Source organism: Phalaenopsis equestris, unplaced genomic scaffold (genome assembly GCF_001263595.1).
Source record: "Phalaenopsis equestris unplaced genomic scaffold, ASM126359v1 Scaffold000552, whole genome shotgun sequence".
In the NCBI taxonomy this organism is placed as follows: domain Eukaryota; kingdom Viridiplantae; phylum Streptophyta; class Magnoliopsida; order Asparagales; family Orchidaceae; genus Phalaenopsis; species Phalaenopsis equestris.
Genome location: NW_018164992.1, coordinates 3,679,907 through 3,696,661, shown reverse-complemented (window position 1 = coordinate 3,696,661; position 16,755 = coordinate 3,679,907). Strand labels below are relative to the sequence as shown.

General features: G+C 34.8%; 1 protein-coding gene across 1 annotated transcript in view; it reads right to left on the bottom strand.

Annotated features, from left to right (window-relative positions):
• LOC110029140 (glycine-rich domain-containing protein 1-like) overlaps positions 1 to 7,280 on the bottom strand; it is a gene marked incomplete at its 3' end in the record, with an annotated part of 30,916 nt that extends 23,636 nt beyond the window's left edge. The window contains 4 exon segments of the mRNA XM_020731294.1: positions 5,889 to 6,143; positions 6,263 to 6,380; positions 6,704 to 6,946; positions 7,142 to 7,280. Of these exon segments, the coding sequence (XP_020586953.1) occupies positions 5,889 to 6,143; positions 6,263 to 6,380; positions 6,704 to 6,861 (531 nt within the window).
• Between the last annotated feature and the right edge of the window lie 9,475 nt (positions 7,281 to 16,755).

Below are 16,755 nucleotides of genomic sequence, written 5' to 3'. Positions count from 1 at the left end.
CGACCCACAAAAATCCAAAACTCTTTTTCCCTTCCCCCCCTTTTTTTTTAGCGCCGACACCACCTTATCTTCATTTAAGGAGAACACTACCACTTATGCTCACTCAGACAAAGGTGCTGGTGGTACACATGCTCTTCCATCTATATCGACCACAAAATCACCAAAATGGATAATAGATTCTAGTACATGTTGACATGTGACGAGTGCTACTAGTGAGTTCTTGTCGTATATTCAACTAACAGTTACAGAGAGCATTCAAATTGTTGATGGTACAATACAGTCTGTGGTTGGTAAGGGTACAGGGAGGTGTACCAATTTTATTACTATGCCCAATATTTTGCATGCTCCTTCCTTTCTAGTAAATCTTTTATCTATTAATATCATTATACTCTAGCTAAAATATGTTGTTTCATTTGATATTCCTAAGGTGATCTTTTAATAGAAGGGAACTAGCTACAAACTTGGGATTGACATATGGCATAGTGAAATCTGGTACTTTGATAGAGAGGGGCTAAACTCAGCCTTAATATTCATGATAGAGAGTATTGGAGTGGGAGGATCTGAGAGAAGTGCATAGGATGTGTTCAAGCTACATCACAAGCACATGAGATACTCTTCGTATAGTCTATTGAGTCTTTTATATCAGTTTTCGTATTAAAAGACAAATAAAAAAAACTTGTGTGTGATGCTTGTAAATTTGGTAAGCATACAAGGAGCTCTTATGTTAGTTCTGGTAATAGGAGTTCTTGTGTTTTTGATTTGATGCATTCAGATGTATCAGGACCTTATTCTACAATTTCAATGAATTGGCAAAGATATTTTGTGACTTTCATTAATTGTTTTTCTCGTGTTATTAAGTTATATTTGATAAGAAACAAAAATGATGTGTCTGTCTGTTTTAAAGACTCATAGAGTGGTTCAGGCTCAATACGGTGCAATAATGAAGGTAATGAGATCTGATAATGAGACAGAGCATACCTACAAGACGTTTGGGGAGTACTTGTTAGCCCAAGAGATACAACATCAAACCACATGCTCATACACACAGACACAAAATAGAGTAGCAAAGAGGAATAATAGACACCTTCTAAAGGTAGCCCAAAGCATGATGATCTCAATGAATGTCTCAAAGTACTTGTGGGGCAAGTTGTTTTGACAGCCGCTAAATTGATAAAAAAAATACCTTGAAGAGTGTTGGAGTGATAATCTCATTGTCAGTTGTTGAAAGGACTCCAATTAATAGTATTTTGTTGTGTATGTTTTTTAAGGATAATAGATCATCAACAGGAAAGCTGGATCCGAGAGATGTGAAGTGTATTTTCATAGGCTATTCTACCACTCAGAAGGGATATGTTTGTTAGAGTCCAATAGAGAAAAGACTGTTTGTAAGTATGAATGTGACTTGCAAAGAATTCGAATCATACTGCACCATGGTGGTGACCTAACCCGTTGGTGACTCGCCAGATACTAGAGATATGAGGCGAAAGGGGGGAGTAGTGATGGTGAGAGATTGGTATATGTGATAACGATGCCTTATCCCTTTGTGTGGGAAGGATCAACTGAGGAAGAGCCAGAAAATGAGCCTGAAGGTGGTTTAAGGGGAGTTGAAGGCGTATACAAGGAGGTGGAATGAGAGAACAGTGTCTAGCGTGTCACTTGTGCCAACAAGTCCCTTGTCCCGATCTACCCCTACCACCGAGACACCTACACCATCCGATTACGCATGTGAAATAATTCCTATTTAGTATTCAACTTATTCAATATTTAGCTTATTTTTCTCAAAACTTTAACATGGTATCAGAGTCACTTTGAATTGGTATGATTCCTTCATAGTCTTCAACACTAGCATAACGTTCGTCGGCATCTTCGACTGCTTCCAAGGTCCTCGCCTGCTCATCGGGAGCGCTCCTTCATGTCCTTTGAGTTCTGCGGCATCTTCGTCTATCTTCGTCTGCTTAGTTTGTGACATCTTCGATCCACAATGGAGTCGAAGGGAACCCGCTGGTTCTCTACCCTAGCCACGATCTTCTCATCGCCTCTACCCTAGTCGTGGTCTTCTCGTCGCCTCTGCCCTAGCCGCGACTCTCCTCGTCAACATGCGATCTCCTCATCAAGCGGCATAGCCACGATCTCCTCTCCTCCCTGCGTCTTTGCCCTAGCTGGTGCCTCTCCGCGTCAACCGTCGTCTCTGCCTTAGCTGCGGCTCTCCTCCCTCGCACTGGCCTTAGAGCTCTGGTCCTCTCCTACCCAAAATCGTTGAGGAAGGTACCGAATATGTCTGAGCAGTTGCTGATATTCACAAGAGGCGGACTCATCTTATGGAATTGCAAGGAGTTCAGCAACGCCATCAGGGGATCTACAATCATGCTTTCCTTTTAAGCTTTTTGTCAGCTCGAGTTGGAGCGCTAGTCTAGTTTCTTCTTGTTGTTGTTCTCAGCTCTTCTCATGAAAAACAAGGTGGAAAAGAAGAAGTATGTCTTGAAGAATATCAAACTTGATCGACAGACAGGTAGATTTGCTCGCCAAGAGATGGAACTTATTCTGAAGTGCAAAATTCATTCATTGTGGAATACAAAAATTCTTGGGTTGAAAAGGGGTGTTATGTTTGTATTATTATTCGTCTGATTCGGATCTTCTTCGCTAGGCATCACCGCTTCTGCGGCATCTTCAACTGCTTCTTACGCTTCGCTTCATTCGCTTAAGCTTCGGCTTTGACACTCTCAAGGTTCGGCACTCTGGGGCTTGGGCACTCTGGAGCATCGACACTCTTGGGCTTCGGCGCTCTCAGGCTTCGACACTCTCGAGCTTCGACACTTTCGGCTTCAGCACTCACTACTTGAAATTTTTTTGTCCTGACAATGTTATCAGTTTTTTGTTGGCAAATTGATGTTTTTTGATCAGTCAACATCAATTTGAAAGGGGATGTCAATCAGAAAGGACGAAATCAGACAGCTAAATTAGGAGATTTATATAATTAAGAGCTTCCTTATTTAAATTATTTTCAATGTCTCTATTATGATTTATTTCCCTTTTAGCTTAAGATTTAGATTAGAAATATATATTTTTATGTTACCTAAAATAGATTATGCACTTTATTTCGTACCTAAAATAGATTGTCAGATTATAATTTAGAATGAAAGCAAAGGGAAAAAGACATTGAGTCTATTCAGTATTCAGACTATTTTTCTCAAAACTTTGACAACTGAGACACCTACATCATCTACCTCGAAATTCGATTACGCAGGTGAAATAATTCCTCTCCCTTTTCCTAAATCCCATGACTTTGAGGATCTCTCGCAGCAAAGCAAGTCATCCTCTTGATCGTTATCCTCCTAAACTTTTTGGTTTCTCACATAACATTGTCATGTTTGTCTCATACTCTAACATATCACCTTTACAAAGAGCATTCATTGCATTTTTTGACACTATCCCTATACCCTAGTGTTAGCAGATAACTAAGGAAGATCCAAATTAGAAGACTTTCATGCTGTAGAAACTTAGTGCTCTCGATATAAATAGGATGTGGGAGCTTGTGTTGCTACTAGTAGGGAAAAAGACAGTCGGGTGCAAATAAATCTTTACAGTGAAGCAGACCTCAGAAGGAAAGATTGATCGCTACAAAGCACGATTAGTGGTAAAAGGGTATAGTTAGACGTATGACATCGACATCGATGAAAAATTTGCACCAATAACAAATATGAGCACATTCAGGACACTCGTTTCTTTGGTTGTAAATAGTAGATGTAAGTTACATTAACTGGATGTGAATAATACCTTTCTTCATGGGGATCTGCTAGAGGTGTACATGGAGATAACTCCAAGCTTTGACACAAACTAAACGGTGGGCAATGTATGTAAACTGATGAAGTCGCTATACGGTTGCAAACAGTCACCATGAGCTTGATTTGACAAGTTTAGAAGAGCAATATAGTAGGCATGTGCTATCAGCAGATCAATACCGACCACACAGTTTTCTTTTGATGACATGATGGTCACATTACTATCTTGTTATGCATGTGAATGATATGATTGTCCTGGAGATGATGAGAGGGAGATTGCTTAACTGAAGGCAAGTTTGGGCAAAGCGTTTGAGGTGAAGAACCTTGGACAGCTTAAATACTTCCTCGGATTGAGGTGGCACGTAGAGCAGATGGGATTGTTCTACCTCAGAGGAAATATGTGTTACACTTACTCACAAATATAGTATGTGTTAGAGCAGAGGTGATTGTTCTACCTCAGGTATGTTGGGATGCAAGCCTACAGTTGATCAGAAGAGAAAGTTGAGCACAAAGATAGAAGGATTAGTTGATTGTGAGAGGTACCATAGATCAGTAGAGCATCTCATCTATCTGAGTCACACACATCTCGACATATCATTTGCAATAAGCGTGATGAATCGTTATATGCATGATCCGAGGAAGGGTCAGATGTATGCAATGTATAAAATTCTGAGAAACCTGAAGAGTGCACTAGGGAAGGGGTTTATCTTCAGAAATAATGAGCATTTAGACATTGAGGGTTATTGTGACTTTAATTGGGCTTGCTATGCTGATAACATGAGGTCCACATCAGGATATTGCATGTCTGAAGGATGCAATTAGGTCTCTTGAAGGAGCAAGAAATAGTCGGTAGTTGCAAGGTCAACGATAGAGTACAGGGCCATGGCCTTAGGAGTTGCCGAGATATTATGGCTAAGAGCTCTATTGGTAGAGCTCAAGCTGGATCAAAGAGCTCAAATCAAGTTGTGATGTGACAAGTCAGCAATCAACATTGCCAACAACCCTGTGCAACACTCAGAACCAAGCATGTAAAGATTGATAGTTCTTCATCAAGAAGAAGTTGAATAGATTATTACTAGAGATAAATCATGTAGCTACAAGAGAGCAAGTAGATGGTTGCCTTACCAAGGAACTTAGCTTATTAGATCTATCCAAATTGTGTGACAAGATGAGCTTAGTGGATATCTTTTGCCCGGCTTGAGGAAGAGTGTTGAGAATTGTATATAGTTTAGGGTCATATTTATAAATAGGAAATATAGAATAAGTTTAAGGATTTAATTTTAAGGAAGTTGTAATGTTCTATATAAGTCCGAGTCCTTCATGAATAGTTGAGGTTCTTGAGCAATTATTTTTATTCAACACAAGATAAATTAATAACGTAATATATAGTATACCATTGATTTTTTTTTAGTTGCCTAATATTAAATGTTGCAACACCAAATTTAAAATATACATCGTAGTACAAATTTATTTACTTGATTTTTTGGTCTTTTTTCCTAGAAGCATTGGTTCGCCTAAATCTCCCACCAGGTGTGAATAGCACGGTAGTGTCTAGGGTGATTAATTATGAGGTTTCATGTATTGAACACATTCAAAAAGTGATACATTTCGCATTGTCTTTCTTATTCTACCCTTGATTATGCTTTCCTCTTTAATCTAAAACTCCTCTACTAAAGCAAATCTAAGGGCCGAAAGGATATCTTATATGCCCAACCAGATTTCTATACCTTGAATGCTACAAACTTCCTGTCGTAACGGACTCAAAGACAAAGTAAAAAACATTTTTAAGTAAAAATCTTTTAAAGTAGTGATAAACGTTACTGATTCATAACTGTATGTGAACAGGGAGGGGTTTGCAGCAGCATATAATACTACTCAAATATGAGAATATACTGTCTCACAGTTTTCATCGGAATCACCGCAGTTGATAGACCAATAGTGTAAATAAAACATTTATCAAACAAGCAATACGCAGGCCTTGTATCAGTCAAATTATACAACGTAACAAATGATAATGACATAATGTGATACTCATGTGAAAAAGTAAAGAGACAAGAAAAGAGTAATACAAAGATCAAATTTATGTTACAGAGATAAGGTTCCAACTACCTGGTGGTAAAAGGAAGACTGTCTCTTGACAGCAGAAACCAAATCATATGTGATAGTATTTAAAGTCTCAATATGCTTATTGGAAGTTCCTCCAGTTGAAGGACTCCTAAAATCAAGCTCAAAAGGTTCATCTGGATAAAAACTGGCCCATATTTCTGCAGTTTGCTGTTTTGCTTTCTCATGTACAGTAGACTGGACATTTTTTTTGTCCAAGACTCTCCCATATAATTTCTCACAGTCCTTTCTGTACTGTATCTGCCCTTTCAAGCAAATATATCATATGAATAGATTAGAATTTCATCGTAGAAGCGCAAAGGAAAAAAAATTGGAGCTAAATATCCAAGCATAAAATCGTCCTAGTCGGATGGGCATACCGGATTAAGCCGATGGCAGTGCCATATCCATTCACAATCAAGAGGGACAGTCAAAGATTCACCTATATCTCCAGATTCAGTGTGCCTGGCCAACAATGGAAGCCAGCAAGTCTTGTACCTAAATTTCAAAGCCTTGGGTTACATCTGAACAAAAATTACTTCAATGGAACTCTTTATGGCAAAAGTCGACTAAAAAAGGCCTAGGTCCGCCAACTAAAGCAAAACTTAAGAAACAATTTCAAGCAAATGCAACGTAAACGTTCCATTGAATGGGGGAAATTTCTCAATTCAGCAACCAGAAACACCACGGACCATAAACTTGGTATCGGATTATGGTTTGTGTTTTAGTATTTTAAATCACGCTGCCCTCTGCATCAGCTGGCACTATGACACAATTATTCAATTCAATATTCTAATTTATAAATATTGGCACTTCCCAACCTGTGGATCGCCCTCTGAAGTAGAGGGCCGTCATAGAGAAACCGATTACGATCCACAGCAGCAAGGAACTCGAGCTGCTGCTTGGCAGCAGCCACTAGATCTAGGCTGATCAAAATCTTCTGGGCCTCAAGCCACTCTGCTTCCTGTTCCCTCTCCATTTCCGATTCAACAAGGACCAAAGGCTCGCACAACGGTTTTAACCCTAACTCAGCAAGGTCCTTAGAGTTCTTCACTCATTCAGTTCTGAAATCACATCCAACACAAAATTTCAAATCCCAATTAGATTTCATCGATCAGCAAGGAAAATTCATTGCAGATTACGGTTAGCGGGGGGAAAGGGAAATAGATAGGAAATGAGGCAATCTAATACCGGATCAAGTAATGAACAGTTTCAGAGAAAGAAGTCGACAAGAAGGAAAAAGAAAAAGAATAGGCGACCTGAAAGCGGGAGGGAAAAGCATCGATCTCCGACAGTTGATGACTTGTTACTCGCGAGTTGCAGTTCGCTTTGTGGGAGAGGACCCGAATTCCCCATTTATAGGGTTTGGGGCCAATGCAGACGATGAAACCTCATTATCCGTTGGGCCCGCTGGGTTGGGGCACTGGAATTGGCTGACGGGAATTAAAAATTAGAGAACTCACATTGAGGCCCCCCGAAACCTTAATATTTATAAATTAATGAATCAGATTAAATTTTTCTCTGATAAACAGAATTTGATAAAAATGAAAAATACCATGAATTAGATATTTGAGTGTGAATTTGAAAAATGGATGAGAGAGAGTAGTGTTTTTGCAAATAGTTAGCTTCGAATGGTCTCATTGTAATTGCCCCTAAAAATTATTTAGAGCTCAAAACTAAAAGCAAATATTATATTAATTATTTCCTTAAATATTAGATGAGTCATGTGGACAGAAAGATTAAATATTTATATCAAAATTTATACAAATAATTTAAGGGATTGCTTGATTTGCTAAAAAAGAAACAATATTAAAGATTTATAATGTACAATGATTACAATGTATTTGAAATAATTTCTAGTTGTTTGGTTCACTAGAAAATAAATTTAAGATTTCTTTTTTTTTTTTAATAGATTGAAAATAATGTATTTGCATGGACAAAAGATCTCAAAGAGCGGCAGTGACGCCTTAAGGACTGCGTCTCGGGTGGCAAGGCGGCGGCGGTGGCGGCATCGGGCAGTGGCGAATGGCTGCCAGCAGAGGTTGGCGGCAGAGGATAACGGCGGGGGTGAACGTCAACGTTGGGAGGTGTCGACGACAGGTGAGCAGGCAAGCAAGCAGCGGGCCGCAATGTCCGTGTCGGGCTTGGGGGGGCATGTCGGGCCGCAATGTCCGTGTCGGGCTGCGGGCGGCATGTGGCTGAGGTGGCGGGCGGCGACGGCAAAGGCATGAGGCACCTGGTGGCCGGTGGGGCAGGGCGGTAGGCGGCATTAGAGGCGGCGGCACGTAGGAGTCTGCGGGCAAGCATGCGGGTGGTAGGCCGCGGGCGGCGGCAGGTAAGCGGCAGCGACAGGCATGCATGCGGAGGTAGCGAATTAAGTTTTATTTTCTCGCCAGAAATTTGACATCATATTAAGTGATTGTATAGTTGGGAAGATATAATCAAAATGTCCCGACCTTTTATGAATGTTACCTAAGAAGAGTAAACAAGCTTGGGAAAATTTAATGTTAATCTATTAGAAAAAACCCCATAGCAATTTTATTAAAGGTATTATAAAAAAAAAAAAAACTAACATGCAATATAAACCATAATTAGCATTAAAACATTAGAGATTTATATTAATTAGAGTGATTCACCATCTGCTAAAGCGTGCAAGTACTAAAAAAAATGACCAATGATTTTTGTAAAAAAATTAATCAAATTTATTTAAAGTAGAACTTTGAATTAAGCTCGCAGTGACCGAGTTTTCCATCATCTCTTATATTGAAAATACTAACCTTAATTTTACAATCAAACAATGGGGATCAATAAAATGATAATCTTTAGCTGAGAGCATAATCCTACAAAAAATGAAGCACCTTGGGGATTAAGATGAAGCTGAGAGTATAATCCATGTTGGGATGCATTGTCTTAGGGTGAGGTTTCAGGACTTATTTTAATAATCTTTAATTTTCATTCCATAACACAAGCACAAGGTCCTTTTGATTAAAGACATTCAAAATATTTTGGACAACATTTTAAAATTTGTAACAGAAGGTCTCATAAGTTCTTAAAGTGAATATACGCTTTTGAGAGGGAATGTTACTAGAGAATTGTCAAAGAGCAGAGAAAGTATATTTATATAGCAAGAAGTGAAGGGAACCAGGGAAAAGGCTTTGCCAAATTAATATAGGATAAGATAGGAGTTCTAGATTATTATGTCATGAGTGAAACAATTTCAAAGTGAGGGTTTTATAAGACCATGCCAAAAAATGCATTCATCACACTCCTCAAGCTTACTTTATAAGAGAAATCAGAGACCAATTTTTCTATTTATAGATATAATGCAATTAAAATCTCTCATCATTATTTTATATCAATAATCTAAAGGTTAAATATTTTTATGAGAATTCTTAAAAAAAATTCTTTGTTAGAAAATTTCTTAACTGCACAAATATCATCTGATGATGATTTGGTTGAAACACGGTAGAACTTCATTAATCTAAACTCTACCTCCATGAGAAAAAAAAAAATTGTCAAGGTTGCCTTCAATAGGGTGGGGAAGCATTGAAATCTTTTAAAAGAGAGATGGCCATTAATAAAATCCTTAGGCTTTAATTCATAGAAGGCAAAGGAGATTAATCCACATTCCAAGCACTGAGATTAACATCTAATTAAATTTTATTATTAATAAATAAATAATTTAGCCTAAAAATACACACCATATGAGTATATAATTAGGCGTCTAACTCCCATCATCAGTATGACAGCTCAAGCATATATTAATAAAAACATCAACTCATTTTTTTTTTTTATCAACTTCTCAATGATTTGATTGTGACACACATAAACACATCGGTCCAATAGTTCAAAACATCATTCTCGCACTTGATTTATAAATATCAATATTCTAAGGTGTCCTCTACTTAATTATCCATTTTAATTTTTGATAAATATGATTAAATTCACCAAGTTAAAAAAAATACTAAATTTATTTGATTTATCAAAATATCAGAAGGGTTGCTTGTAGCAGCAATCAGAAACACTAGTCGACATTACCACACATCCATTGTTGTACTTGGCGTGTAGTACAGTACTTGTTGCCAATAGATGATACTTGATAGAACATTAAATAGAGAGAGAGAAGACAATTATTTTAGCAAAGTTCAAACTTGAAGAATTGAAATTAAATAATATAAATTGTTAGGTTTCTTCTTGTAACGTACAAAATATGTTAATCTACTTATAATTATATTGGTCTTTTTAGGCATTTAAATACATGCTACACAATATTTTGTGTATTTATATCTCTAAACACCCAAACGTTTATATTTATACAAGATTCAACATTTTAATATCACATTAAAAAAAATATTTAGATTTTAAAAGTGAATTTATAATATTAAAATGTTTTAGTAATAAAAATAGAAACTTAGATGTTAGATATGTAAATACGTTAGAATTGTGTGATATTTACTTAAATTTATGTTTTTCTTTCTGAATTTAGGGAACAAGGACCGGTTCGGAATCCAGAAGTTTCGGTTTTAAGTTGTCTTAATTTATTGAACTAATTGGAGTAAAATAATTAAGAATAGTGTATATTGATCAATTATGATGAATTATGAAGAAATGTTGATTAGCAGTTTAGTAAAAATGTTTGCAATGTTTGTTAGTTGCAATATTTGTAAATCACACCCAAGAAATAGATTCATACATAAACACGCGCATCATTTGTGTGTTTTGTATCATAGATTATTTTTCTAAATCACACCCAAGAAATAGAGCGTAAATGAGGTATGAGTAGATATATATATATATATATATATATATATATATATATATGTCGCGTATTCAGGTCAGTTGGTCGGGTATGTGTTTATCAGTTGTAAGTCCCCTCTGGTCTGGGGTTTGATTCCCCCCGGTGGAGTGTGTGGTACTCAAATTGTTAGGTGCATTGGGAATGGTCGGGGCTCGTATGATAACCTCATGTCATTCTTTTTAATATATATATATTAACAAAGATGAATAGTATCCCTTCTTTATAAAATGTTTCTCTTATTTATAGAGGAAATAGTACAATAATAATATTAAAATTTTACCCCATTTGGAGAAAGGATGTATTAGGGTATTTTTTGTATTTTTTTACTGGGGTATTTCTGGTATTTTTAACGTGTTGCTTATCGTTTACTTGTATTTTGGCTCGGTCGGCTACTCAATTGATTTTGCTTGGCAATCTCAGCTCGATGGCAGGGTTTGATCAACTCATCCAGTATGGTTGAGTATCTTCAATCCTAATAAGGAGTATTTGTGTCTTTTTTTCAGGTGGTCAAAGATATTGTAGGTTTGGCTCTTCCATTGGGTTGGTTTTTTTGCAGTGGATTGCTCAAACAATCTCTCGTCTTGTTTTTAATCGAATGATTTATACTTGAATCACTCGGTCACCTTCTTGTCTGCTTTTTGACTTGATTGATTTTGACCTAATTGATTTGTTTTGTAGGGCTTGGCCCGTCTGGATAGGTGATTCCCTTTAGTGGATTTGCCCCCATCATAGGGCTGTTAAATTTTTGTAACATCAATGCAAAATATATATATAGATTGTGTGTAAGGCTTTAAGCCCGTAACTGCTGCCACCAAAACAGTGAAAAACTACACACAAAAAAATGAAAGATTTACATACATAGCACTTAATTTCCGTGTATTTATATATCTAACACCTAAATTTCAATTTTTGCATATGCAAGATTATATATTTTTGTACTTTAAGAAAAAATAGTTATATATTTTTATCTGATATGAAGGATTGAGATAGTATAGACATACAACGTAATTTTTAGGTGTTGCATATGTAAATATATAAGAAATGGGTGGTATGCATGTAAATGCCTCATAAAAGAGATGTCCTCCTTTGCTCCAGTGTATCTCACTTGTAGCCATGGGCTTAAATGAAGTCCTGAGTGAGGGGGAAACTACATGGGCCCAAAACAAATGGCCGGGAGGGCTAGGCCCAAGTATCGAAAAAAAATTATTTATAAATTTTGTTGCATTTCTATAATATGATTTATTTTATTTAAATTATGCTTTTTTTAATTTTTTTTATTTAAATTAAGATTTTGTATGCCCTCTAAAGAGCACCAAGCTAAATATAATTGACATAAATAAAAAATATATATATTAGCATTATTTTATGAATAAATTAGTAGTTCTAACTTATAGCATAAGGAGTGCCGCAAATCCCGACTAATTGGTTGGCATCCACTGTATAAGACCCTCAGTTCGGGGGTTCAAATCCCCTCTGTCACAGTTGTCATTAAAGAGATGGAACTCAAATTTTTAGGCACATTAGGGGTGGCTAAAGACTTGTATAATATCATCTAGTCATTCCTTATATTATTAAAAAAAAAAACTTATAGCATAAGAAAAAAAATCATATGCTATAATAATAAATATGGGTGTATATTATTTGATCAAAATTGAAAAATCAAGTTAAATTAAATAAATATGGTTGATTTGATTCGGTTTCAAATATATATTTCGATTTTTTATTTATAAAACTTTCATATTCACTTTTAGTTATTGTTATGATTTTATTGTTTATTTAGCATACAAATCTAACATGTTTGTATAAATAACATACAATTCTGACCTATGTGTATATATAAGGATTGTTCATATAAAAGACCCAAATCTTTCATATTACACTAAAACTACCACTAAGCTTGCCTTTCCTAAATTGAAATATAAATTTGTATTGCTATGTTTTAATGTGATTATGACATTTTTAAGTATTACAAGATTAAATACAAAAATTTAGGTATTAGATATAAAAAAGTATAGGTATTGTACACTGTATGTAAATTCTACAACACAAAATTAGTGCAACAAACCGTTTCCCGCATATTCTAATGGTTATTTTTTGTTTGTTTCCCTCAACAATTTCGCATTTTTAGTGATGTTATATTATTTGAATGAAAAAGATTGATGTTGTTGACATGGGATGAGTAAAAAAGAAGTTTTTAAGGTAGTGTATGTTGTTTAGATCTACCATACTTTCTTAAGTCTAGTTATAATATTTCTTTTTGCAATTTGTTTGAGCTCTTTATAGTGGCATTGTATTTGAAACATGTCCTTATATCCATAATCTTAGGGGTTGTTTGGGATCACTTTTGGTTCTTGTTTTTTTTTTTTATTTTATTTAAAACAAATTATGTTTGATATGTTTGATTGAGATACAATTATTTTTTTTAAAATGCTCAAACTACTAAAAGTTATTTTGAATGTTTTCAAAATATGTTTATTTATTTTTAGAAACAAAAAATAAGAATGTATTAAACACATTAAACTAACATGTTTTTAAAAATAAAGGAGAAAAGAAAACAAAAATAAAAACAAAAAATAAAATTGATCCCAAACAGTCTAGTAGTACTAATAGATGAAACTTTCCATCATTATGTTAAGGTGGTCAGCCATTTAGGTAAAAAATCTCAAGTTATTGTTAACTTAAATTTGATTGATGTTCTTTATTTGTAAGGTTTCCATTAAGTCAAAGTCCAAAACTTATTTATGCTTTGGGTTGTTAGTTTTTTTAAATATTTCACTTTATAGAAAATTAAAAATTATTTTTGAGATGTCAACACAAAATTCATTCAGTTAAGTGTGAATTTTTTGTTATTATGTGGAGTCTGATTGTGTTAATTGATTGTTCACTCAGAGCCTTCAATTTTATCGATCAAGTTTGAAGATGAGTTTGTTAAAGGGTACGAAGGGGTGTTCCCCCTATATTGGGTTATGGGGCGCTACTTGATAAAATATTATTTTTCTTGTACACAATGCCTCAACATATAGAAGGCAACGCTGCAATTTTAATTCCATGTTAAGAACCCAAGAGTACAACACTACACCATTTGAATGTCACTATAGCACCTCTTTGGAGCGCTACAGTGCCACTCTCATGGCACCCACAACACAACTAATCAAAGTTGAGCAGTTCTTCACTTAAAGTTTCAACTTTGCAAATTGGAAAGTGCTAGATTTTGATTTCTTATGCACAAAAAAGAGTAGAAGAGTTTCTTGAAGTATTACAGAGTGTGGAGAAGCTTAAGTGTGGTATAATTTGTACAATTTTCCTCATTTTTTCATGGTAAATTTCTTGGTATGTCGTGGCTCGTGATTTTCTCAGATCTTTTCATGTTAAATCTTGTGTTTTTTTCTACCCTTTTGTTTAAAGTTTCGCTTCATATCTCTCGAATATGTTTCTTGATTTATTCACATCTCTCCCAACATTTTAGCATAAATATGTAAAGCACAGATATTTGGAATCAAATTTTTGTTGATGTGAAATTTATTTTTAGCAGTTTTATAGTTGGAATGTCCATCTTGTTGAAATAAATTGGATGGGCCTATGATCATAATATTTTGACATCATTAAGATAATCAAATACTTTAAAATTTTTAAATATTTAGCAGGGGTCATCCAAAAGTATACAATATGATGTTTGAGATTTTTTTTGCAAAAAAATATCAAAATACGAGAACAAAAAAAAAATCTTTAAAGATATATTATTTCACGCTTGAAGGGGAGTTAGAGTTGAGATAGCACCTTATGTGAAAAGAAAAAGAAATAAAGCTTTGTCCATCAATCAATACAATGATCACAATCATTTGCTCACCAGCAAACAATATTGATGACCACTAACATTCGTCTTCACTAGATTATTATCAATTGACTGACATCACCTTCCATTAACCAGCACCCACATCCCTCTAGTAGTTGTTGCCTATTCTTAACTAACATGAACAACCATTATCATATGACCATCAACCATCAATCAACAACAACACCCATCACACTCCTTATTCTTTCTCGAGTGCTTGTCATTGCTATCACAAGAGGCCAAGAAAATTTTCTTGACTTCTTAATTTCTCTATCTCTAGTTTGAGGGAGTGATCAACTTTTGTAATCTTGACTTTTGTTAATATACAAGATTGTTATAATGGCGTCATACCCTTCTTTCTCGAGTGTTATAATCTTGACTTTTGTTATATATATAGAGTTTTCTAAGTGCAAATTTTTGCACTTCTTTTGAGTGTCACTTATTGTTTGCAGGAGAAATTTTATGCACATTAAGATAAATAACTTGTACTCTCCCATCTTTATTTTTTTTAACATGAAACATTTTTGGTATTATGCAAATTTAGTTGTGTTGAGAAATTTAGAGCGAAGAAAAACAAAAATTGACACAAATTCAGAAGAACACACAGAGATTTAACGAGGTTCGGCAAAGATACTGGACTCCTCTGAAATAGTGAAATTCGAAAAAAACGCAAATCCAAAAGAAGAACAAGTTGCATCTAATTTTCAATTCATACTCCAAGGGCTCTAATGTTATGGTTGTTCACATTAAGAGTAGAAAACAATCATTATACAAACAAGAAGTGATCAGAAGAGAAACTCGTTACCATAGAAAGTGTTGAATCTTGATTTCTTGTGCGCAAAGGAGAGGAGATAAGCATTTTAAAAGTATTTCAAAGTATGGAGAGACTTAAGTGTGGTCTAATTCATACAAATCTCCTCATTTTCTACATATTGAATTTCTTGCTATGTCGTGGTTTCGTGATTTTTTTCTGTTCTAGGATTTTTCATGTTAAAGCCCGTGTTTTTTGTGTTCTTTTTTTTTACTTTTATGCCCTTATGCTCAAGGATTTGCTTTGAATCCCTTGAATATATTTTTTGTTATTTATTCACAGATCTTCCAACATTTTAGCATAAATATGTAAACTACAAATAGTTGGAATCAACTTTATGTTCATCTCAAATTTATATTTAGCAAGTTTATAGGTGGAATGTCCATCTTGATGAAATGAATTGGATGGGCCTAAGATCATCATATTTTGACAGCTTTTAAACACTTAAGTACTTACAAATTTTTAATATTTGACTTGGGTCATCCACATGTTTCCAATAAGATGTTTGATAGCAAAAATAATCAAAATGTGAGAAAAAAAATCTTTAAATATTTATTATTTCACACTTGAAAAAGAGTCGGAGTTGATATAACATCTCATGTTCAAAAGAAATCCTAAAGCTTTGTCTATCAAACAAAATGATGATCACCATCATTTGCTCACCAGCAAGCAACATTGATAACCACAGACATTCGTCATCACTAAACTATCATCAACTGACTAACATCACCTTCTATTAACTTACACCAACATCCCTCCAATAGTTGACGCCCATTATTAACTGACACCAACCACCATCACTGTCTGACTATTTACTATCATTCAACAGCAACACCATTACACACCATATAATCTCCTTGAGTGCTTGTCACTACTATCAGGCCAAAACAATTATATCGACTTTTAAATTTCTCTTCCTTAAATTTGTGAGAGTGATAAACTTCTATAATTTGTACTTATGTTCATATACATGATTATTATAATAGGGTCATACCCTGTGTATATTTTTTATTGAGTTATATAAATGCAGATTCTTGCACTTCTTTTGAGTGTCATTTATTGATTTGTAGGTGAAATTTTATGTAATGTTAAGAAAAATAACTTGTACTCTCACATCTTAATGTTTTTAACATCTTCATTATGCTAGTTGAGTCACATCTCACTTTCACTTCATACTCTGAGCTCTAATATTATGGTTGTTCATATTAAGAGTAGAATACAATCATTATACAAATAAGGAGGGATCAAAAGAGAGAACTCATTATCATAGAAGACTGAAGCTCGCTAATTTTATTACTAGCAAAAAATCTCATACCTTCCAATTCACTATACAACCAATTATGCACACTTAACAGAGACATAAATAGAGAGAATAACAAGGAGCTGAATCTCAGGCAAAAAACATCAATCTTATTAGCAAATGAACCTAAAA